Source organism: Pristis pectinata, chromosome 1, assembly GCF_009764475.1.
Source record: "Pristis pectinata isolate sPriPec2 chromosome 1, sPriPec2.1.pri, whole genome shotgun sequence".
Taxonomy (NCBI): Eukaryota; Metazoa; Chordata; class Chondrichthyes; order Rhinopristiformes; family Pristidae; genus Pristis; species Pristis pectinata.
In genome coordinates, this window is record NC_067405.1 from 92,377,703 (window position 1) to 92,404,004 (window position 26,302).

General features: G+C 40.1%; 1 protein-coding gene across 9 annotated transcripts in view; it reads right to left on the reverse strand.

The window, feature by feature from the left end:
- Window positions 1-482: 482 nt before the first annotated feature.
- sipa1l1 (signal-induced proliferation-associated 1 like 1) overlaps window positions 483-26,302 on the reverse strand; it is a 275,095-nt gene continuing 249,275 nt past the window's right edge. For 8 of the 9 annotated variants that reach the window (XM_052040153.1, XM_052040071.1, XM_052039819.1 and 5 more), the window contains 6 exons: window positions 20,085-20,247; window positions 15,180-15,399; window positions 13,961-14,107; window positions 6,971-7,085; window positions 4,410-4,491; window positions 483-2,038 (listed from right to left, as the gene is read on the reverse strand). In XM_052040153.1, the coding sequence (XP_051896113.1) occupies window positions 1,895-2,038; window positions 4,410-4,491; window positions 6,971-7,085; window positions 13,961-14,107; window positions 15,180-15,399; window positions 20,085-20,247 (871 nt within the window). In that variant the 3' untranslated portion in view covers window positions 483-1,894. The remainder of the gene's footprint in view (window positions 2,039-4,409; window positions 4,492-6,970; window positions 7,086-13,960; window positions 14,108-15,179; window positions 15,400-20,084; window positions 20,248-26,302) is intronic. The other variant, XM_052040297.1, reaches the window with a different exon arrangement.

Sequence of the window (26,302 nt, forward strand, 5' to 3'; positions counted from 1 at the left end):
ACTCCAGCCGAAGCCTGACCAAGGTTTTATAAAGTTGGAGCATAACCTCCTCACTTCTGTATTCAATGTCCAACTAATTAAGGTCAGTATATGCTTTCCTAACCATATAATCTACCTGTGTTGCCTCCTTCAAGGATCTACGGACTTGTACACCAAGGTCCCTCTGTTCCTAAGACACTACTATTCATGGTATGTATCCTGGCCTCATTAGTACTCCCAAATGCATCACCTCACATTTGTCTGGATTACTGTGCCATTTTTCAGCTCATTTCACCAACACATTGATATCTCTCTGCAGCCTAAGACTACCTTCCACACTATCAACAACTCCGCTGAACGTCCACGAACTTACTGATCATGCCTCCCATGTCCACATCGTTCACATATTACAAACATATCATAAGAATTGTAGAGATGGAACCACTGGGCAGCTTGTAATAAAACATTGCAAGACCAACCTGAAAACATTGAGACAAATTTTATTGTGAGATGTTTAGAATGTACCATTTCTGATTAAATACAGGCCACAATAAATCAGAAATTTTCTTTAGTACAATAAATAGGCGGGCTTTAATTCCAACTCCTTACCAAGGTTTTGGGGAGAGGGAGAGGGAGCGATGGAGAAATTTAACAAACAAATACCTCTTGAAGCCTCATTAATGCCTGCCATAATTCCCATTTGTATTAACAATACACTACAAGGTATAATACATCTCCTTCATACAAGGCCATATTAAACTAAAAAAAAATCCAGAACTTCAAAACTTACCAGAACCTTACAAAATATTCTGAAAAGTTCAGTTTTAATTTATTTACAAAAGTTATCAGTTATTTTCTACTATCTTGGCAAAAACAAAATGTCCATTTTGATGGAGAGGGAGTGGCATTGCAAATGTTTATGAACTCTGCACTTAACACAATAGCCATTATCAATAGGAAAACTAAATCCACCCCAATGGAAATCAAAACCAATAACTTCTCCCCAGGACCAAAAGGTTACGTCATCACTGTAACTCAAAAGCCACTGCTTTCTTCTGATTGAACCATCCTTAAACAATGATTTTCTCCAAAGGTCATGAACTGAAAATAGGTTAAAGAAATGAAGCAAATTTCTTAAAAAGTAAATCTAGCTTGTTATTAAGACTCTAATTAGAATGCCAGAAGAATCTCAATTTAGCTCATTGTTTTGGTCACAATTTGTGCTATAATCTAAACCTATACAACAAGGAAGGTGCAAACAGCATTTCACATGCGCTTTTAGAAGTGTGAGAAGAAAGCCTTACAGTACAGCAGACGCGAAACTGTACCTTTCTTTGTTTGTAAAATCAATTCAGATAAAGACACTCACACCGTGCATTATTTAAATCTGGAAAAAAGAATTCTGAAACTAGTTTTTAAAATACTGAACAAAAACCTGAAGGATTCCCAACCACAGTGAATGATTAAAGAAAGGTCACATTATTAAAGTACAAATCAACATTTCTGGAATTCAAAATCCTTTTTTTTGCATTTAAGACTCTTAAAACTTTCTGGCATACAGCTGACTAAGCTCTCCCTCAAAAACACCTTATTTGATATCAAATGAAATAATGGGAAAGCACTTAATGTCTGTCATGGTAACAAAAAAACTTAAAGCCACAAAAGTGGCTCAAAATAGTAAAATGAGCTTTACAAACAAAAGATATATATATGTGCAAAATCTGACTTTCACATTTTAGCAAATCTGGATGCTGATGTAAGGCAAGCAAAGATGTATCTGGTGTGCAGAGAACAATCATTCATTCAGCTTGTGATGAAAGTGCTCGGGTTATTCTAAGGTAGAACTCCTCGCAAACAGGAATCACATCAAGACTCTTCTTAACAAGGGTTTGTTCTATTTGTTTTCCTGTGGAAGTCATTTCATGTCAATCGTGTTGAAAACCCACTCGGTGAATTTCTTCAGCTGCGCAGATGCAGTCTGGGACTCCTCCTGCAGCCGCAAGTTGTCCTCCCGCAGGTGCTGCACCTCCGCTTGCAGCGCGGCCCTGTCTTCCTTTGCCTGGTGGAGAAACGCACATGGGGGTGAATTGAGGCAGATTGTGGAGTACAGAACGTGGCTGTCTGAGCAATAGAGGAAGCTGTCTCAGACTGCAAACACAGCAGCAGAATCGGATTGACAGTTAAAAGGCAAGACTTCCAGTTGTGACAAAGGCCAGCATGCTGCTTGAGTGCAATGTCACTGCAGGACTCGGAATGTCCCTAATCATACTTACACAGCAATTGATACCTGGCAGTGATCAATTTTAAATATAGCTAAAATATAAAGGCAGTAACTGGGTATGAATGAAGTGCATTTATCAGATTGAAGGGTTATGATGGTTGATACAAAGTACCTGTCAACTCATTCAGGTGGACAGAATGATTCCTTGACAATGTTTCAAGTAACATTCAAGGGGAGGTTTCCTGGCTGGTACTTATCTATCAATCAACATTTTTATGACAGGTTGTCTGGTCATTATCACATTGCCATGTGGGAGTTTGCTGTGACAGAATTTGTTGTACATTAATGCAATGACTACAGGCAAAGAAAAATACATTTATTGTAAAGCAGTGTGTGGAATTCTGAAGTCATGAAAGCCACTAAATAAATGCAAGTCTTCCTTCTGATCAATCCAGGGAAATGATTAGGGGTATGTAATCAAATAAAAAAGATTAGGCTGGTTTTAAATACATGATTATAAGTTCTCAGGAGTAATCACATGTAAAAGTGATATCTTGATGTTGTAACACTGAAGAGAATTCATTAAGCTGACAATGGACAATGAGTTTAAAAGTCAGAAGTTGTTTATAGTCACCATTGGGTTGTTTAGATTTCAACAGTGAAATCACTTCTGCCCTCTGAAGCATTGACTCATGCTGAACTATCCTCTGGCAGCTTACTTTGGTGACATTCTTTATGCATGAGCCTAGGCAGTGTTAACAGGCTACAGGACTATGTGGGTATGGAGAACAAGTTCAATGTTATTTCTGTCCAACCTCCGCAGGGGCTCATTCGGGGTCAGAGCGTGTGGTTAACAATCTCTTGCCAAGGAACTGGATACATTGCAGGGATTGGCAACATGAGTCCAACTTTAATTATTAAGAGTTGGGTGTGCATTTTGCATTGAACAGGGCTAGAGAGAAGATGCACCTTATACAATCCATACAGGAACTTCATATGCAGTATTTAATGGGTATGTTAATGATGTTGTTACGGGATTTGATGATAAACCCAATATGGGCAAAAATTTAATTACACAATGTATCATTTATTAAAACAGCAAGATATATTGTGGGATTGTTAAAATGAATGGGTTTAGGGACAAGGCTGCTGATCCATCATGAACATAGTAGGGACCTCATTTAGACATATTCCACAGAACATTTTAAGCACGTTGAGTGTGAAGTGAATTTAAAATTAATGCTGTCTTTTAACTACAAGACTCCATTTGAGGAGAGAATATCTACCTTATGGCAGTTCTCTATTTCACAGCAAACATCAGTTTTTATGAGCTCCACTTCTCAGACTTTTGTTAGCTAAGAGTGGCACACTTTTTCCCCTTTAGATACCCAGTGTTAGTACGAAGCAGTCCCAGATCAAAAATAAAACAATGAAATGAGTAACAGAGATCACCTAATCCACTCAACAATAGTTGAATCTTCCTGCTCTCCATTCATTACAGAATTGTACATGGATTATTAATATGCATGTAAATAGCAGCAAAATTTATTCTATCTTCACCCTGATCCTAAAATGATCATTTTTTTCCACTTTGCCCATTTCCTATTTCTTTGTTTTGGACAGCTGGTAGAGCCACTACCTCACAGCACCAGACACCGGGTTCAATCCTGACCTCTGGTACTGTCTGTGTGGAGTTTGCAAGTTCTCCTTGTGACTGTGTGGGTTTCCTCCGGGTACTCCAATTTTCTTCTTTGTCCCAAAGATTGGTGACTATAAATTGCCCCTTGTGTATAGATGAGTGGAAAATCTGAAGGCGAGTTGACAAGAATGAGGGGAGAATAAAAAAAAAGATTAATGTAGGATTGGAGTAAATGTGTGGTTGATGGTTGGTGTAGACTCAGTGGGCTGAAGGGCCTGTTTCAGTGCTGTATCTCTCCATGACTCTTAAGTGTGATTAACAACTCCTCTTGAATTTCACAGCAGTTTTTGATCTATGCGCCCATTCTGGGATATGAGATATTGTGAAACGTATTAGAGGTTCATGTCAGACTATAGTCTAGCTACACAATTTACCTCAAGAGAAAAAGAATGAGTCTGTCAAAGATGTACTTTCACTTGGGCAGAGTTGCCTTTTCCAACAGTATAAGAGGGATGCTCAGATTTTGTAATACCTATGAGTGATTACACAGATGTTGATTTTATTGCCTACCCTCCTCAAGTCATCCTGCAATTCCTTCAGCAGCATCTCCAATTCAGTCACCTTGCCAGACAGAGTGGTAGGAGATTCCTCTCTGAAAAGAAAACAAAAAGTACACTCAAAAGAGCATTCCATCAAACCAGAACAGGAGGTTCTTATTTCCGTCATGAAACTGGGTCGGCATTCCAGTGTTCTCCTCTTCTCACTGGCAGTGTGGCACTGTGGGAGCAGGACGTTGCCAGTGAGAAATCCACTGTTGCCACATATGGTGAACAAACATGAGGAAAAAGCGATTCCCCACCCCTCCTACATATGTAGTTTTCTCCCGCCCTGCAGCCAGAGGCTACTGATTTCTCTCCGATAGCTCACCTGAAATTGAATGTCAGTACTAAGAACTTCAGTTTTTTTTCTCAAATGCTCATTGACCAGCTGTGCATTTTTCAGCATTACCAATTTCCGTTTCTAACTTAGGGAGCGTTAACAACCAAGGGAGAGTCAGTTATAGTTTAGTCTTGGAACTAAAATACTACTAAACTCCTGAAATGGAGGGCTTTTGTAGATAGACATTAATCCTATCCAGAGTCACTTGCAATAAATGATTATTTCATTATTTTTTTGCACTTGCTGATGTCTCTTGGCACTGCTTCTAACAATTTGAAGATTATATTTGAGCATTACACCATGTCATGGATGCTTTGCGAAAATAAAGGCATGTTAATAACATATTGTGTGAATGCACAAAATAAGACCTTAAGACCATAAGACATAGGAACAGAATTAGGCCATTCGGCCCATCGAGTCTGCTCCGCCATTTGATCATGGCTGATTTATTTCTCCCTCTCAACCCCATTCTCCTGCCTTCTCCCATATCCTTTGATGCCCTTACTAATCAAGAACCTATCAACCTCCACTTTAAATATACCCAATGACTTGGCCTCCAACGCCGTCTGTGGCAATGAATTCTACAGATTCACCACCCTTTGACTAAAGAAATTCCTCCTCATCTGTTCAAAAGGAACGTGCTTCTATTCTGAGGCCGTCCCCTCTGGTCCTAGACTCTCCCCCTATTGGAAAATTCCTCTCCATGTCCACTCTAACCAGGCCTTTCAATATTTGGTAGGTTTCAGTGAGATTCCCCTTCACCCTTCTAAACTCTAGTGAGTTCAGGCCCAGAGCCATCAAGCACTCCTCATACGTTAACCCTTTCATTCCCAGGATCATTCTTGTAAACCTCCTCTGGACTCTCTCCAATGCCAGCACATCCTTCCTCAGATATGGGGCCCAAAATGGCTCACAATACTCCAAATGTGGCCTGACCAACGCCTTATAAAGCCTCAGCATTACATCCTTGCTTTTATATTCTAGTTCTCTTGAAATGAATGTTAACATTGCATTGGCCTTCCTTACTACTGACTCAACCTGCAAGTTAACCTTCAGGGAATCCTGCACTAGGACTCCCAAGTCCCTTTGCACCTCCGATTTCTGAGTTTGCTCCCCGTTTAGAAAGTAGTCTATGCCTTTATTCCTTTGACCAAAGTGCATGACCGTACACTTCGTTACACTGTATTCCATCTGCCACATCTTTGCCAATTCTCCCAACCTGTCCAAGTCCTTCTGCATCTTCCTTAACCCTACCTGCCCCTCCACCTATCTTTGTATCATCTGCAAACTTGGCCACAAAGCCATCAATTCCATCACCCAGATCATTAACGTATAACGTGAAAAGTAGTGAACCCAACACTGACCCCTGCAGAACACCACTAGCCACCAGGAGCCAACCAGAAAAGTCCTGCTTTATTTTCACCCTTTGCTTTCTGCCAGTCAGCCAATCTTCTATCCATGCTAGTACCTTTCCTGTAATACCATGGGGTCTTATCTTGTTTAGCAGCCTCATGTGTGGCACCTTGTCAAAGGCTTTCTGAAAATCCAAGGAGACAACATCCACTGACTCTCCTTTGTCTACCCTGCCTGTTACTTTCTCAAAGAATTCCAACAGATTTGTCAGGCAAGATCTCCCGTTGAGGAAACCATGCTGACTTCGGCCTATTTTATCATGTGCTTCCAAGTACCCTGAAAGCTTCATCCTTAATAATGGACTGATTTTAAAATCGGTGAGAAAATTCGAGGATGAAGGAATTTGCCATGAACTCCAAATCTTCATAATATGTGTGATGACTGAATTCTGGTACAGTCAGTGATCTTCAGGTAAGATAAAAACCTTTTTCTAAAGAGGGAAGCTATGTCCCATTAAGATCTTAACTTTGAAGACAATTTTATTGAGATTGAGAGCAGACATACCTAGCCGGCTGAGCATAAAAAGGCATTAAAAATAGCTGAAAGGTGTACTTCAGTCTTTCTGATTTTCATTGCAAATTACAAAAATAAAATCTGTAACTCAGGTAGTTTGAGGACTAATGTTTATAGGAGAGAAAGGCTGGGAAGTGGTAAGAATATACACAAGCATACATAGAATGCTAATTCGGATTTATAGAAAAATAAATACAAACTGAAAGTAACGCTAAAAGAAAATATCAAAACGTAATTTCATGATCTGCCAAGACAGAGTGACTCACCTTCTAGATACTGCCTGCGGTGATGAGAGTATGTCTGCCTGACTGCTGCTGTCAAGGGATAAACTATCAGGCCTGTGGTCTGAGTCATCAACACCAAATAAAGAAGCTCTTTGGACTGGAAAAAGAGCAGAAACAAGTAAAGGTCACTCTTTTCAGACTTTCTGAGGTACAGGTTCATGGACATTTACAAGCCATGTTATTAAATGCTCCTACTTGCACATACTGCATGGAACACTGGTTTGTTTGTGGCTATTAACACCATACCATACCCCACTTCTCCAACTACTGCTGGCAATTGCTATCTCTCTTCTGAGGTGATTGCAGGTGGCTGAATCGGGTTGTTGCATGAGGCACTTGACAGTGACAAAGCATTTCACTGTGGAGATGAGGAAAAGGGGGAGGAGAAATGAGCACCACCAATCCTGAGAAGAAATCCAAATCTAGTCGTTTGACACAAGCAGACAAGATTTCAGTTTCTTCCCTCATTCCAAAGGATGCGCTGGTTGGTTGGTTGGTTAATTGGCCACTGTAAATTGCCCTCAGGGTGTAGATGAGTGGGAGAATTTGGGGGGACTTGATGAGAAAGTAGGGAGAATAAAAAATGGGATTAATGTAGGATTACTGTCAATGCGGGGTGGGGGGGGAGGGGGGTTTGTGGATGGACTGATGGGCCTGTTTCTGTGCTGTATTTTTCTATGACTCCATCACCAATGTGGACTTCCACTGAAAATTATGACCAATACAGTAAAGCTCAAATAATCTGGTACCCTCCACGACTTAGTGGTGTTGGACTGCAGACTTTCCAGTCTCTTGATACATCAACACTAGTAAACAGATTAATACATCAACCCATTTTTAATTCAATTTTTCTCAGATATCACATAGTAGTATAATAGATTTTCAGTGAATCTTCAGTGAGTTTACAGGGATCATAGGAAACAGGGCCCTGGTGAGTTTAAAGGGAGCATGGGAATAGGGCCCAGTGAGTTTAAAGGCAGTGTGGGAGACAGAACTAGGTGAATCAGATGTCGAATCATTGGGATTTCCAGAAGATTGGAATTTAACTGAAAAATTAAGGTTTTTTTTATACATATAATCTTTTGATCTTCAAAATTTCTTCTTTAAAGTGTTAATTTTAGCATTGTACGATGCTGTTCAGAAATTTTCTCATGCTGTATTCACCCAAACAACATACAAAAGTACCATTATGTATTCCGCCCCTTCAATTTTTGAACTGTTTGGGAAGCACATTTTTCAGTTATATTAGACAAGGGTAAAGTTCTGGTAGTTGGGAGTCAGTCTCTAGTTGAAGGGTTTGAGGGAATCAGTGAAGGCACATGTGCAAGTATGATTTCCTAAAAGTTTAGTTTGCATCATCTATGGTCTCAGGGAAGTACTCTTGCCTCTGAGTCAGGAAGTGTGGGTTCAAGACATTTTAGTACAAAGTATAGGCCACATAATGGGGCTTGGTGACTTTGTGTGTGTGTAAAACAAACTCAATTCTGTGCCCTTAAGGCAGCAGGGAGAAATGTACACACACTCTTCATTCAACAGCCCAGGCAAATTATTGGAGAAAATTCTCTCCAATGACACGGAGGAAAATACTGAGCTAGCTCTATCTGGAAGGAATAAGTAAAACTACCTACTTTGTTATTAAAAAAGAGAAATTGTCGCATTTTTTGCAATAGACCACAGAATCAACTACCTTTTCTGTATAAAAGTAAATGCACTGACAGATAGATCAGTGCCAGTGGGTTGGAGAATTAAGATAACAGGCAATTGAAAGCGAGGGGTCGCACCAGTGCTCTACAAAGTGGTCACTCAATCTGAGGTTTGTTTTAAATTGAACGTAGAAGAGACCACATTGTGAGCACTGAATGCAGTACACTAGATTGGAAGAATTACAAATGAATTTCTGGTTTACCTGGAAGGACTGTTTGGGAAGGGATGAGGTAAAAGAGACAGTGTTGCACCACACCACCTACATCTGCATAGGAAAGTGCAGGAAACACTTTTTAATTCTCTATCTCACCCTAATCTGTCTGTCTGTGGCTTCCTACACTGTTCCAGTGAGGCCCAATGTAATCTTAAGGAACAGGCATCCCATCTTCCCTCCAGACACTTTGCAGCCTTCTAGACTCAATATTGAATTCAACAACTTGGGATAACTCGCTTTCACTGCTTGTGTCAGAACCGACTGGTTCTGCTGAAGGTTGTCCATCTGTAAAATCAGCTAATTTTTTTTCCCTCTTTCTACTGACACTGCCTGAATGCTGAGGCATTTCCTTCAGCTCTGACCTCTATTTTACGGTTTTATATGTTCCTTTGTGCCTTCTCTCTCTAACTTTCCTCATTAACATCAACCAGATGGCTTCGACAACAGCTCATCACCACAGTTACCATGGTCACTACCCATCAGAGATATTCCCTTTATGCTATCCATCTCTCCCCCATTCTTTTTGCTTTTTAAACCTTACTTGTTTTCTCACTTTGCCAGCTCTGATGAAAGGTCTTTGACCTGATCTGCTAACCCTGTTTCTCTTTCTGTAGAAGCTTCCCAACGTGCTGAGTGTTCCCAGCATTTTCTGTTTTTTTTATTTCACCTTTTGAGTAAAATTGCATTTATATTGCAAGTGAAGTGCCCTGGGCTTCCTAAACTCTACAGATGGGTGGGGTGCTGGGATGCTGGGATGCTAGGATAAGGCTGCAGTCCCCTTCTTGGACAGCTTCTGATTGGAAATGTGCAATCAAGAGGGTGGCAATGGGCATTTATTGACTGCTGACACTCACTACTATGGAACTGGATGCATTCAATGATAATGGAAAATGCTGCTCAGCTCTGCACATTTCCCAAGATACTAAGGCTTATCATATCACTTCTGGCTTGAAGGTTTTACAATTCATAAAGAACATATGTGGATCCATTTTGGTTTTCTTTACAATATAAAAATGGTAAAGAAAAAGAAACTCATACAACTGCTAAGAAATATAAAGAATATGCCTCGGACACCAGATGCCAATTTCATTGTGCAATATATATGCCAAGCCTTCAAATTATATCATATTAGTTATTCTGTTTCACTGACCTATTGTAGTTGGATAAAAGATTTTCCAAAGGAACTAATCCATTCCACTGAAAGTTAGCCAAGATCAGATAAGCCCGTCAAATAATGAAACACCACTAATCTAAGCCTTTACTATTTGAAACTGTGACCAGCTCCTAAATGTTAGGCCAAACTTCCCATAAGCCTCGGATTCACAACCAATGTAACACACAACTTCTTAAGGTAGCCTGGTAACAAATCTACAATCATTGAGGGCCTTAGGGAATTTAATACATCCAGGAGCGTAAGAGAGAATTGTTCAAATCCTAATTCTCAGACTTCTTAATATCAAGCCACACCATAATGATTGAATCCCTCTCTGTCTGTTGATAGAACATGAGACTGCACAATATAAATCCACAGAACTAACTTGCAGCACAGTCAATTGGCAAACATACTGGTAATCAGATAACACTCAGAAGAAAGCTCCTGGACTGAATCAGTCATGGCCTGTCGAAATGCACCTTCACTGAATGCCATTTACTACACATCCAAAGAGAGCAGGAGCACAGGGTAAATTCAACACACACAGAAACAGCAGCTTGAAACTCTTGTGAGTAAAAGTGGGATATCAATAAGATCTGAGATAGTGGTTGGGGAAGTAGCAGTGTTGGCTGATTAAAAATATGTTCAGTGTGGTTAGGTCATGGGAAGTGGCAGATAAAGAACAAGATAATTAATTAATTTCCATCTAGCTTCATTTTTAAGGTCACGGGGTTCTTAGCTTCTTCCATATGAGGCTCTATGTGAACTTCTTGCAGAGGTTGGTGAATCTCTGGAATTGTCTACCCTGGAGGGAGTGGAGGCTAGATTACTTGGGAGTATTTAAAGAGGAGGAAGAAAACCTTTTGAAAGATAAGGGAATCAAGGGCAACAGGAAACTAGCACAGAAGAGGAAATGAGACCAGGGGCAGATCAGTCACAATCACATTGAATGGCGAGGCAGACCTGAGAGGCTGAGTGGCGTACCTCTGCTCCTATTTTCTTAGGTTCTTGGGTCCATGTGTCTGGAAATCTAAAGTGGTGCTTGGTGCAAGATTAGGTGCTGCCTGCTTATTCTCATAGATGTTTGTGATCCCACATTAGTATAAAAGCAAGGAGCTCTTGCAGTTTCCCAGGCCATATTCTTCTTTAATAATTCTACATCATTCCAAGGCTCTTTGTGGAATATTTCTGGTGCAGAAGAGCTGTCACAGTTAACACCACCTACTGCACACCCTGATCTGATTAGACCTGAAATCATTCAAGTATTAGTAAATCATGCAGCACTGAATAGAAAAGTGATTTTTTTAATAAACTTATACAAAGAGTGCCCAGGTGAAGGGCTTTATCTTTAAACAGAAAACATCAAATTTTGATACTGATTTAAGTATAAAAGGTACTATTTACAAGTGGAGTTGTGCGTAGTGTGTCACTAACCATTAACAATCTCGGTACTGCCACCCAAGAGATAATGTATATGTGGTTGAATTTCTCATGCCCCAGTCCAGCTCTCCTGTTTGAAGCTGTTAACAAAGTTCCCAACAGCACAGATGTCTTGAAAGAGCAAAATTCCTAAATCACATTCTCATTATGTGTTAAGTGCCACATTTGTTTTACTGGTTCAATTCAGATTTTTGAACACCTGATACTTTCAGTTAATACATTAATTCTGAACACTGCTTTCCCTGAAACTAGGCTCCTGCTACAGCTAATTCCTGGGTTGCATTTCACAAGTTCAATTACTCCTCCTGGTCTTTATGTCCTTATTTACACTGGAGATGGGATAAGAGAGAGGACAGCAACGTCACAGGTACAGGATCTGCACTGTTCTGCCTCCTTACACCAAAGGGCAAACAAAGCAACAGTGAAAAAGCTCTGAGAAAATGCTGAGAAAGTGGGAAAGACCTTGTTCAACCGACTAATCGGGTATTAAACAAACAAGGAGAGACATATGCTGGGATTGGGATACTATCTCTATGTTTTAATCAAGCATGGCATTTACACAAACTTTAATGGGACAAGTAATTCATGTTATAATTATTAACCTCAGCAAAGCTGCTCTTCCTATTTTGTAATCTCTGCAAATAGTTTGGTAGTTTTTCTTTGATATTACCTTCATGCCCAAGAGGGTGGTGAAGGTATGCAGTCACCTGCGCCAATAGTTCACTCTGACTCTATTCAGAGGCTAATAGCCTGTACCAACTCCACAACACTGCCCCAATGTGATGGAGACTGACAGTGTGTGAACCTTATGAGTTCTACAGACTCCTGAATGAAAAAAGTGGTTTCACTGCCCCCCTTTACCTTCCACTTCATTAACCTCTCACTGTTATTTGTCATTGTGTTGGCCACAGACGGTCTTGTAGACAATGAAGTTAATACATCTCGATTGCATCTGTTTCTGTAATGGAATGAATGGTCTGCATTGAAAGTTATACAGTGGGAAGTTGGACAGATATTGGTATTGGTTTATTATTGTCACTTGTACAGAGGTACAGTGAAAAACTTGTCTTACATACCGTTCATACAGGTCAATGCATTACACAGTGTATTGAGGTAGTACAGGGTAAAAACAGTAACAGAGTACAGAGTAAAGTGTCACAGTTACAGGGAAGTGCATTGCAGGTAGACAATAAGGTGCAAGGTCATAACAAGATAGATTGTGAGGTCAAGAGTCCATCTCATCGTATAAGGGAACCATTCAATAGTCTTATCACCATGGGATAGAAGCTGTCCTTGAGCCTGGTGGTATCTTCTGCCTGATGGGAGAGGGGAGAAGAAAGAATGACCCGGGCAGGTGGGTTGGGTCTTTGATTATGCTGGCTGCTTCACCAAGGCAGCGAGAGGTAATAGGACAGAGTCCATGGAGGGGAGGCTGTTTCCATGATGCGCTGGGCTGTGTCCACAACTCTCTCTGCAGTTTCTTGCAGTGCTGGGCAGAGCAGTTACCATACCAAGCCGTGATGCATCTTGATAGGATGCTTTCTATGGTGCATTGATAAAAGTTGGTGAGAGTCAAAGGGGACAAACCGAATTTCTTTAGCCTCCTGAGGAAGTAGAGGTGCTGGTGAGCTTTCTTGGCCATGGCATCTACGTGGTTGGACCAGGACAGACTATTGGTGATGTTCACTTCTGGAGGTGGCTGCAGAGGTGGCTGTCGTTACCCCAAAGATAGGGAAATGGGTGCCCAGCTTCTGTTCAAACATCAATCATTTCATGAAAGGTGCGTGGGTATTGTGTGTGACTAATGATGCTTGATTGTGCATTTATTTGAGCTCCTTAAACTAAATAAGTCAACATCTGTAGACTTTATGCAAGATCAATCATCCCGTGACCTGATAAAACTGCTGAAATATCGGTGTGCTTGTGTTACAACAGAACAGGGTCAATACATAATTATTTTGAAATATGGAACCATGGTGACAATCTCCAATTACTATGGGAAGATTAGCAAAACAAAATTGTGAATAAAAATAATTCCAAAAGCAAGATAATGTACATTCACTGTGCCACTGAAAACAGTCTAAGGTGTTGGGGTTCCATACAGAATTGATGGACTAAACAGTCTTAAATGTATAAATGCTGTGATTTTAACAATAAATCTAGACAGTAGACTGCAGTGTGGCCACTGTGAGGCCACAACAAGTGCAGCAGAATCAGTCACCATGTGTCTGCATGGATTTCAGGAGACCAGTAGCAAATTTCAGATGCATGAGTGGGAAACAAACAGGTAAACCATCTGCTGTTATGTCCCCTGGATCCATACCAAGCAATAATGTGAAAGCATATTTAGGTCAGCAATGGTCTGCAGCAAATAAAATGATAGTTTTTTTCTACCTGGTGAACAAGGAACAATATTCTGCACCGTACACAAGAATTGAACGGTCACAAACAAACACATTACCTTCAAATGCCTTTGCAGCATCCACAAGGTTTGACCACTCCAAGCCCATGGCAGTATCCGGAAGGGGCATCAGGCCTGGATCCGGCAGCGGCTGTCGTCTCCTTTCATGAATATCAGACAGCGACCCATCAGACGCAGACAATTCAACTGAGGGATAAATAGAAAAATATTAACCAAAGGTCACAGTACTCACCAGATAATGTCACCTAAACAAATCCAGGAATTATTTGAAATGGGCTTTTGAAAACGAACCAATCCCATACAGAAGAATGAGCTTCAATCTTGTCAATTGATCTCATTGATATTTTTTGGTTTTTTTAATATTCCCTGTTTTCTCCTTTTTCTGTCGGAACTGCTTGTAGCATTCCTTTTTGTAGAGTGGTTGGTGGGTTCTCTCATCCCCTACCCTCTCCTAGGTGCAAGAGGCAAGATGGAAGATACCAAAATGACCACTAGTGCATGTTCTCAGTCTAGTCACACACATCACCACAAACAGCCATGCTCTTCAGCATCTTGGTAACCATCTTTGACTACTTTTATTAATTATTCCTTTGAGGAGCTGCGCTAACACTATTAAAGAATATTTTCTGTTCAGTTTCTGTTCAGAACATTTAAGCTATGGAAGGCCTAACTAAACAGATTGGTAACAAATGAAAATTTGGAAACAAAATAAAGCTTAAAAAAGCATTTCCCTTTGATTTCCATGTTTAGTGGAGGGACCTGGCTGAGCGGAACACCAGTCTAGTTACTGCTAAGATTATACATGGATGACTATACAGGTGGGCTGCAATTCATTGTGAGGCTGCAAATCCCATGATTTGTCCTTCAAATCAACCTAAGCCAACGCAGAAGCTATTAATGACTCCAAGGGTCTCTGAATTGCAAGAAATAGTTCAAAATTCATTGTGAATTCTTATTCCCTATCACCACACAAAAACTAACGCTGGAGAATGTCGCAGAGCTCAGGTAAAATCCTTGGAAGTGAGGCCACTTGTTGACTGGTATCCTGACTTTTACTGTATCCTGACAGATGTGGAGAGATATCAGGGGCAGCTGGCTTCATTGGTGCTACACCTCAAAACGTATCTGTGTTTCCAGGAGAGGAGGATAAAGATCAAAATATAAAACTTGATTAGGCCCAATGAATAGAAGAAAGTGAACCACTAGATTGCTTTACTCAGACAAAACAACAGAGGAGGGGCCTGTGAGCACTACCCACCGTGATGGGATTTTATCGACTGTCCATGCTTACGGCCTGGCAGTGTGTAGTGCAGGGATGGATAGGTGCTGGAGAAGATGACGTCATTGGGCAAGGCTTGGTCCAAGAGCGACACGTGGGAGTTAGAGTACGAAGGCTCTCTCTGGCCGCTGTAAATGCTCTCATCCGACAGAGTCCGATGCAGTGGCTTCCTTGTGGTTGGTGTGCCTGGGAGTGAAGGCTAGGTCAAGAAAAAGTGCAGGTGAATCAGATTAGAGGTCGGAAAACAGAAACAATTCACGCACAGGCCATGCATCAAAGACATAGACTTTGAACTGTTTCAACATACGAGGGAATTGAAGTGAATATTTAGAAAATGATTTATTTTTAAGAAGTTATTTTTTCATCTTTAGTTGCAAGTTCTTGTCACATTTTCCCTCATAAGCATGTCACTGTTGCAAATTTGCTGAACCAAATTCTTAGAATGGGGTAATTAAATAACAACTCCATACCTAATATTGAAAATGCATGTTTTCAGTCCTTATTCCCCCTCCCTTCCTGTGTTAAAAAATCCTTCTTAACCTTCAACAGACGTTTTACGCAGTGCATACAAGTTAACCAAAAAAAATGCAGTGCTGGAAGTCTGAAATAAAAACAGAAAACACTGAAACACTCAGCAAGTCAGGTAGAATCTGTCCAAAGATGAATATGTCAGGCCTGTGTCCCTTCATCAGAGTGGGGAAAGAAATAAAACAAGTTTGTTTTAGTGGCAGAGAAGGATGGGGGCGAGATGGGCAGGACAAAGGGAATATTTCTGATGAGGTGAGACCAAATGGGTTAATGGGGCATTTAGAAGCTGTTGTGCTTCTTTGTTTCTGTTATCTCTTCCTAACAGCAGAGCAATGGGACATACGAGGCTATACGAAACAAGAGATTTTTACAGAGTAAACCTACTCATACTGAACAGATTATCTGGAAGAACTAGCACTAGGTTGTGATGAGCCGTGATTTTTTTCTAGTCTTGTACTTTCTATTTAGAGTGAAAGAAAGAGAAATGAAGAGATAGTGAGAGAGGAAGAAACAAGACATTTGGATTTATGTAGCTCTTTTCATGATCTCAAACTTCTCACCCAATTATCTACTGTACATGGTGAAGTGACTGATATAATTCCAGAAACACTAATTGGAGCACAGCAAGTCCCATGACTACAGTGGCTTGCAGAAGTTTGGGCACCCCTGGTCAAAATTTCTGTTACTGTAAATAGCTAAGCAAGTAAAGGATGACCTGATTTCCAAAAGGCATAAAGTTAAAGATGACACATTTCTTTAATATTTTAAGCAAGATTACTTTTTTATTTCCATCTTTTACAGTTTCAAAATAGCAAAAGGAAAAGGACCGAAGCAGAAGTTTGGGCACCCTGCATGGTCAGTACTTGGTAACACCCCCTTTGGCAAGTATCACAGCTTGTAAGCGCTTTCTGCAGCCAGCTAAGAGTCTTTCAATTCTTGTCTGGGGATTTTCACCAATTCTTCCTTGCAAAAGGCTTCTAGTTCTGTGAGATTCTTGGGCTGTCTTGCATGCACTGCTCTTTTGAGGTCTATCCACAGATTTCCGATGATGTTTAGGTCGGGGGACTGTGAGGGCCATGGCAAAACCTTCAGCTTGTGCCTCTTGAGGTAGTCCATTGTGGATTCTGAGGTGTGTTTAGGATCGTTATCTTGTTGTAGAAGCCATCCTCAGCTTTTTTTTTACAGACGGTGTGATGTTTGCTTCCAGAATTTGCTGGTATTTAATTGAATTCATTCTTCCCTCTACCAGTGAAATGTTCCCCATGCCACTGGCTGCAACACAAGCCCAAAGCATGATCGATCCACCCCCGTGCTTAACAGTTGGAGGGGTGTTCTTTTCATGAAATTCTGCACCCTTTTTTCTCCAAACATACCTTTGCTCATTGTGGCCAAGAAGTTCTATTTTAACTTCATCAGTCTACAGGACTTGTTTCCAAAATACATCAGCCTTGTTTAGATGTTCCTTTGCAAACTTCTGACGCTGAATTTTGTGGTGAGGACGCAGGAAAGGTTTTCTTCTGATGACTCTTCCATGAAGGTCATATTTGTGCAGGTGTCGCTGCACAGTAGAACAGTTCACCACCACTCCAGAGTCTGCTAAATCTTCCTGAAGGTCTTTTGCAGTCAAATGGGGGTTTTGATTTGCCTTTCTAGCAATCCTATGAACAGCTCTCTCGGAAAGTTTTCTTGGTCTTCCAGACCTTAACTTGACCTCCACCGTTCCTGCTAACTGCAATTTCTTAATTACATTACGAACTGAGGAAACGGCTACCTGAAAATGCTTTGCTAGCTTCTTATAGCCTTCTCCTGCTTTGTGGGCATCATTTATTTTAATTTTCAGAGTGCAAGGCAGCTGCTCAGAGGAGCCCATGGCTGCTGATTATTGGGACAAGGTTTGAGAAGTCAGGATATTTATAAAGCTTTGAAATTTGCATCACCAGGCCTTTCCTAATGATGACTGTGAACAAGCCATAGCCCTAACAAGCTAATGAAGGTCTGAGACCTTGGTAAAAGTTATCTGAGAGCTCAAATCTCTTGGGGTGCCCAAACTTTTGCATGGCGTTCCTTTCCTTTTTTCACTCTAAAATCGTACAAAACAAAAATAATACACTAATCTTGCTTAAAATGTTGAAAAGAATGTTTCATCTTTAACTTTATGACTTTTGGAGATCAGTTCATCTTCTACTCACTTAACTATTCACAGTAACAGAAATTTTGACCAGGGGTGCCCAAACTTTTGCATGTCACTGTGTATTACTTCAAACAGCTAAATGTAGCAGCATAACACTGTATAGACATATAGTGGGCAAACAAAATAATGAAGGTGATTTCTAGATGAACATAATTCAGGGAGGCAATATTCAATTTATTTGAAACCTGGTTAGATCACATTCAGATCAAATCTCCATGTCACACAAAGTGTTTTAAAGCATCAATAATGTACAACATGTTAACAGAATCTAGATGATGCAAGTTTGAGAGATGATTGAGCAGGCTGGAATTTCTGCATTTGGAAAAGGAAAGACTTTTAAAATTATTAACAGGTTCTACATATTGGACTTGGCAGCCTAGATTACGCACTTAAACAACTGGCCGTGAGTTCCTGACTTCGATATGAAAATGCAATTGTTGAGCTAAGGCTAACAGAAAGATGGAGACAGAAATTTAACGAGGCAAACAATTTCACACATTTTTACAGCAAGTACCTATGTTTAGGTGCTGAGTTAAACTGAGAGCAGGTTTTCCTGCTCAGGTCGGCATTAAAGATCTCTTGCACAATTCAGAATAGAACAAAGAGAAAATTCTTCCTTCAGCCAACACTATGAAATTGTCATATATCTTATTTACTATTTTTGGGACCTTGTGTTCAATGTGGATCATGTACCAAGTGACTATGTACACATCCATCATAATTGCAACTACACATCAACCACAGTTGTCTGTAAAGCAACCTGGAATCTTCTGATGTCTTCTGTATGGCATAACATTCAAAGTCCTTCTTTTCAGTCACTGCAACAGTCATTCACTGAGTTAGATGTCATGAAGCCTTCACTGGAAACGTGGTCACAATGTTTAGATTAACCTCTGCACATTTCTAGCTCATATTTGAATCCGCAATATTAATATTTTTATATGCTGGTATGCATGCATGCAAGCACACCCACAAGGGAAGTATACACCCTTAAAACAAGGGATAATTATAACATGAAAACCACTTATCCTATCTCCTTCTTGCACACCAGCATGGTTAATTTGTTTTTAAAAGTGAAATCATCTTGCAACCTATGTGACTCAAATGGCACACAACAGGACAGTGAAGGAGGAGATTGAAGTCTGTTGACCAGGAGGCTTCCAGGAAATGAACTGCAGGGTGTATTGACTAAGACACTTGTAGGAATGAGTGCACAATGCACCAATTTTGCTTCGGGGAGGCTAGTTAGTTAAAAATAAATATGTATTTAATTGTGTGCTGCTAAAGTTGGGGTAGAGTCACCTTAAAGCAGAGAAAGGGAGCTTTATTCTACAGACAGCTGAACATTACCCAATTTGAAAGTGCTTCGTGCTGACCTTGGGTGCAAAAGGTGGCAAAAGCATATATCACTGATCTCATTCACCTCAAGAAAAATACTTAAAAATGTTCTTTTAAACAGAAGTTTTTTGCTGCAATGTAAATGAATTGATCCATCAGTCAGGCATGTTAGAAAGGCACACTGGCTGTGTGCAATGTGCCGTTGTGCCTCTGAAAAAATACTAGTAAATGCTTTCTACCACTTGAAAACTGTACACACAAACTAGACACTGCGCTTTGTGAAAGCAAAGATCACTTGATGAAGCCTTTCACTGAGGCACCAAGGTCAGCAGTGAGATGTAGGATTTGTAGTATCTTTGCGTCAGATTTATTTTAAGTTCCTTGAAAACGTTGGAAGCATTCGCCAGCTATTCTATTCATGGATTTTTCAAACTGGAGATCACTGACAGGAAGCCTTTGCAACAATCTCCAAGTCATCAGGTGCACTTCAACACTAATAGTAAGTGACTGTAAACCTTGGCTCCAAAACTAAAACCTCTTTAAGTTTGCACTTTAAAAGCTGTCTCCAATCAAATGGCAGGTGTTTGCTCTATAACTAACTTCTCAAAGCATTTAATTCCTTCTCTCTTGTATCATTGGGTAAATAGCACTCTCACTTTAGAAGTGCTTTATAATAAAGCTGAATGATGTTCTAAACAAATAAACTTAAAAGCTAGGCAGAATAGCTTTAAAGTTAAAAATACCAGATTCTAAAGGAAGCCATATGGCAAGGAATTTGATCCAGGTCCACCATTCTCATTAAGTACAACTATTTATTATTTGTATACCTTTCCATCTTTGCCGGTGTCTGGGGGAGGACTTTCCAGGTTAATTAGCTTCTTCAAGTCGTCTTCAATTGTTGACTTTGATGACCTCTGAGGAGACCTCAAGTCCCGAACTGAAGCCCTGAGTCTCGTCTGCGTAATTTCACAAACATCACTATGATGGCGCCTAGTAAAGAGAATAAGCAATCAACTACAATCTTTGGTTAAACTATTTATAATAAAGTGTAATGTCTATGATTAGTTTTATGCAGGCATCCATACACAGAAAAAGAAGATCTTTTGGGATGTATTGTTCATGGCATGTTAATTTCTCTAACAGATATGCTGTAAGAGAGGCTAAGGTGATTGAGCTGCAGATTTATCTGTTGTGAGGTTAATACAGGAGAACCGACAAATTGCTGCACAATGCATGCTAGATCTTAATTCAGCCAAGGATAGTGTTGAATGTTTTCTTTCTTTCTGTGGGATATGCCAATTACACAATATTCAGTATTACCAACAACCACAACATGCATGCCTGTTCATGATTTGTCTGAAGCACATTAAAACTAAGGGTTTTTCCTTCCACTCCTTTCTGACTCAACCTGTGTCTAGTTTTGATGATACCAAAGTAAGGGATTCATCATCCAAACTGCTGCGTGAGAACAACTGCAGGAGCTAATCTTAAGCAACCTTCTAGCACAGGCAACCCACAGGATTAGTTGCAATATCACTTCTACAACCCTACCCCGATTTTATACTCCATCGGAGAATAAAATCATATGGGGAGTAAAACCCCATTCTTAACCCATTTCCCAACAAACATGCTGGTTAAAATTGCCTGCCACTTTGTCACAGATTTATTTATGAGAATTATATCCCTTCAGCACTGAAAGGAGGGGAGGGAGAACTATTGAGGTATATATATGAAACATGAGCAAAAACAAGGTAACTCTGTGCACAACTTCAGGATGCTATGAAACTTTTTATTCTGATATATCTCCTTACTGTGATAAATGCAATAACGGAGTGGCTTCCTTAATTCACATGTTTTGGACTTGTCAGAGTCTTAAAAAATATTGGACAGAGGTCTTTCATACTTTTTCTGTACTTAAAATAAATTTTAAACTTAATCCTTTGACTGCACTATTTGGGATCGTTGGAGAAAAAGATATAACTTTGAAGGCTTCTGATTTACATATTCTGGCTTTTATTTCTCTTATAGCCAGGAGAGCTGTGTTGCTTAAATGGAAGGAAGCTACTCCACCTACACACGTTCAATGGTTACGGGATGTTATGTCATACCCAAATCTAGAGAAGATTCGCTGTTCAGTTTTTGAATCTAACCTAGACTTTCAAACCCTGTGGGGACTCTTTTTGAAATATTTTCAAAATCTCTGATTTGGGGACTAAAATGCAGATATTGGCTGACACTGTTACGTTTTTTTAAGGCTTTTTCCTTGCTGTTTCTTCTATCTAACAGCTTCAGGTTTTGGTAGTGGGGGTAGATTTTTTTTTGTAATAAAATATTTCAATTTTTTCTTTCCTTATTAACTAACTACTATATGTGATTATTGATTTAGAGTATTGTAATCCTAAATACGACTTATTACAATGTATTCAGTAGTATTTTTACTTTTATTGATGCATGTACTCTGTATTTTTTTTATGGATTTAATAAAAATATTGTAAAAGGATGCTATGAAACTAAAACCAGGAAAAAAAACTGTTTGAAAAAGCTAATATCAAGCAGTCGTTACTCAGGTAGGGATGAGCGCAGGAAGATTACACAATTCTTGAATGTGTTAATCTGGATTTAGTGACAGAGATACGTGATAAATCTAGCATGCTTGAATCAACAGGTGAATGATAAGCCAATGGTTCTCAGTGCTTTGCATCACTAATTTTTTTTTACTTCACATCAAAGTCTGCTATAAATTAATGCATGGAGATCAATTTTCAAAACTGCATTAATGTTTCATGCAAACACCACTTCAGTATATGAACTATACAGACAGACTTTCCTTCAACATGCAATCCCTATGTTCCTTTGTTGGTTAGCTCTATAAGCAATGGCTGGAAATTACCTTTCCTAGTTGGTTTGGAGAAAATTTTGGTGCTCTGTTTCTTAGGGGATACCGTGTTGTGGGTGAACTAAGACAATAACCTAGTACACACCATTGGTCAACTTGCTTAACAGGCTCAGGAATACAATGAGTAGTGGAAGTCAGCTCCCCAAGTGTAATTTTACTTTATACAACAAGAAACAATGTGCAGTAGGACTGTACAACAGTAGGACTGGAAGATACAAAGGGTACCAGATTAATTGCTGATTCTTATTAGTTTGGGACTAAAATGTGAGGGGGAAGGCAGGGTCTGATTGGGATTGGTGTGGAGAAGTATTTAGTATTGTGCTGAAAAAGGAGTAAAGGATTCCTTAGCCCTTTTTTCAAATGAAAACAGATTTCAAACGTAGGTTAAGCTTTTGACACTGATATGTGCATTTCACTGGCTTTGAGCTGTGGTTAGGAACTGCCCAGCAGGAAATAAAAGAGCATCCTATTTCTGAGGAGAGAAATTTGTACCAAACTGTTAAGGGGAATTCTGAGTAAAAGGAGAAACAGCTAAAGTGTTGTTCCTTCAGTGTCAGGAAAAGGAAAAAATAAACCTCAAAGGTTCCCCAAATCTTGCACCACAATATTTTTTTTGGTTCATGCCTAAGTCTGTATATTGACAATGCCTCACAAGAAGATCAGGACCAAATAGCTTCTGTGGATTATATGGCTTGCTGTACTAGATTTCAATATTTAAAATAGAGGTATATAGCATGTCATAAGATGTGTTAAATTCTCTAATTATTCTGAAATTGGATGCCCACAGTTCACGTGGTAAGAGGCACGTGGCTTGGGAAAATAGCTGCTAAAGGGTTTAGCTACAGGTTATCTTTGAGACCATTCATTCACATATCAAGGGTTTGGTGTTAACTTTATTAGGACCAGAAAAGTAAGCAGTGGCTGCTTATTGCCTACAGTACAACCAGTTGAATCATCAGTTAATAGCATATTTCCAAGTAATAATGTTGCTCACTGTGAAGTATATGCCGAGCTGCTCATATCTGCTGTCCACTCGGTATAAGCTCAAGCTTCTATTTGTCAGAATTATGAGAAGGGAGTCCTGGATCCCATGGCCAGCATGGTTTCTCTTAATCAATTCCCCTTTATATCCTGATCACTTCAATCAAGTCACACTTTTACCTTCTAAATTTCAGGGAATATCACCCCAGCTTCCGTAAATTCCCCATAATTTGTATAATTCCAGTAAAACTATGCTGCACTCCCTTCCTTCCTAAGAAATGGTGCAAGAACTACTCACAGTATTCTTGGTGTGTTCTATCCAAGGATTTGTGTATCTGTGGTACGACATCCAATTCTTTATATTCAGACCTCTAAGTATAAGCCCAGCATTCAATTAACCTTTTTATTATATTTTGTACTTGTTCATAATATTTTAATGACATATATGGATGCTTAAATTTCTTTGGATCACCATTTAGAAAGCACAAAGACTTATCTTTTCAGAACCACAGTGAATGACTTCCCATTGGTTGAATTGAACACTATTTTCTGGGGTTTTAACTATTCACTTAATCTAAGAATGTCTCTTTGTAAATCTGAGTTTTTCTACACTGTATGCAATGATGCTTTCCTTTGTAACATTGATAAACTTGGATATGTAACTCTCTATCCTGACATCCAAGTAATAGATGATGAACAGTTGACATCCGAATAAGAATCCCTGTAGGATACCATTAGTCATATTTTGTCAACTTAAGTATCTGCCAGTTATTCTACTAATCAGGTCAGGACTTCACAGCAGTCTCTTCTGAGCATCCTTATTAAATTCCTTCTGTAAATCCATAAAAATAATGTCTTTAGATTGTCCACTCCATTAATCACCTCTGCAAGAAATTTAATTTGATTCAAGAAATATGAGCTATCCTTTGCAAATTAATGCCAGCTCCTACTGAGCAGCTGAAAATGTTAAAGATGCTCAGTTACTATCCTTATACTCCAGTAATTTGTGGCAACAGATATGAGGTTGAGTCACCTATAATTCATTGGTTTCACTCAGCCAATCCAAAGAAAGGTGAGAAAAACGAATGGTTCCTTAATTGAGAGAATTTCAGGAGATTTTTTAATCAGATCAGTTGCTGAGTTCCTTTAACTTCCTGGAATTAAAGTTAATACATTTTCTTTATTTGTCTTAATCTAATTCACTCTGTTCCAAGCTCTACCATGGGAAGAGACTGTAAATTGGAAAGAGAAAAATATTCAAGGATATTCTCAAAACCTTCTTATAAAAAAACGCAACATCTCCATCAGTTGGGAATCCCTTGTCCATGACTGCTCTAAGTGGAGGAGCATTCAGGGTTTTATCAGGTCAATGTTTTTGGAATGCACAGAGTCCTGGATAAAGAGCACTGCCTCCCAAACTACCCACCCGCCCACTCCTTCACTTCCACCCACCAAGCACTCTTACTCAACATTGAGGAATAATCAGCAGGTTCCACATCAGCCTCATCTGTCACCTCAGAATCCACAGAACTGGAGGGGAACTAACTCATTCTCAACCCCAAGGGCCACCTAAGAAGGCAGCACTAATTTTAGTGATTCATTATTAGTTTCCTTGAGGGGTCCAGCATACGGTTCTTTTCCATGTAAACAGAACAAAGTAATTATTTATCATATTTGTTATTTCTGTATTTATAACATCATCTTCAGTTTTTAAAGAGGCCCACATTGCTCATGCCTTTTTCCAAATGTAATTTTAAAAGTTTATTCATGCTGACCTTGGTAGTCCCCCTTACAAATTTCTTTTTGTAATTCTTATTATTCCATTTTACTGATTTATAAATCTCACCCATTTGCCAGGATCTGTGCTAGTTTTTGCATTTTGGTGTGGTTTCTCCTTTAGATTTATTCTATTCCTCTCCCATCATGCATGGCTTGATTCTTTGGCAATTGAATTCTTTTTCCCTTAAGCGTATAAACATTTTGTATCACATTAGATTCAGCTTTGAACACCTCCCACGGCAATTTTAACAATTAACAGGTTTTTCAAGTTGATTGTAGACAGTTTATTTCATTTTATCGAAGTCGGCCTTAGAAATTGTTTTGCTTCACATTCTGTCAAATACTAGCAGATTGGTAGATGTTGGATGTACAGCTGAACATCTAAGGATGATTGCTTCAGTTATTGGGTGGGGTTGGGGTTTGAGGCAGTGTTGCACAGAGAATCACCACACGCCAAGAATGCATCACAGTTTGGCTCTATGTTGAAACACCATTTTATTCCTGGTGTGCCTGACGAGGGGTAGGATAGCATGGGCCATGTTCCCCTGAAATTCTACACAGGGAATTATCATTCACTGTGTTCCAACTTGGAAACCATATCACACACAAGGATGACAAACATGTCAAGTTTCTGGAGTTGTAGCGACTCACCACACCGGCATCGAACCAGCTCCTGACATCGCGAATGTCGTTGGAGGCCCTGATCCAAGATGGCGCGGGGCCCTCCTTCTTCCCCATCGTCGGGCTAGGAAAGCCCGCGCACGGGAAGGTCAGGTGACCCGTGCGTGATGTCAGCACGGGAACTGTAGCGCGGGAAGTTTTGGGATATTAAAGGCACACCGTGCCCCTGTCGCTCATTCGACTTCTGATTTCGAACCAGCGACTCTGTGTCTTCATTTTGTAGTTTGTAGCGAACCGCTACATTGGTGACCCCGACGGGCCCAAACGTTTTTGGACCCACGATGTCTGCACAGCAAGAGGTACAGGCAGTAGCCCTTAAACTGCCCACCTTCTGGACCCTCCGGCCCTGTGTCTGGTTCGACCAGGCCGAGGCCCAGTTCCAGATTCGCCAGATCACCAGGGACGACACCAAGTACTATTACGTGGTGAGCGCCCTCGACCAAGACACCGCAGCCCAGGTCGAGGACTTCATCTAGGCGCCCTCGGAGGCAGAGAAGTACAATAAGTTCAAGACCCTCCTTCTCGAGACTTTCGGCCTTTCCTGACGCGAACGGGCCTCCCGCCTCTTCCACCTCGATGGGTTGGGTGACAGACCCCCCTCCGCGCTCATGAACGAGATGTTGGCCCTGGCAGACGGGCATAAACCCTGCCTGCTGTTTGAGCAGATCTTCCTGGAGCAGTTACCCGACGACATCCACATGCTCTTGG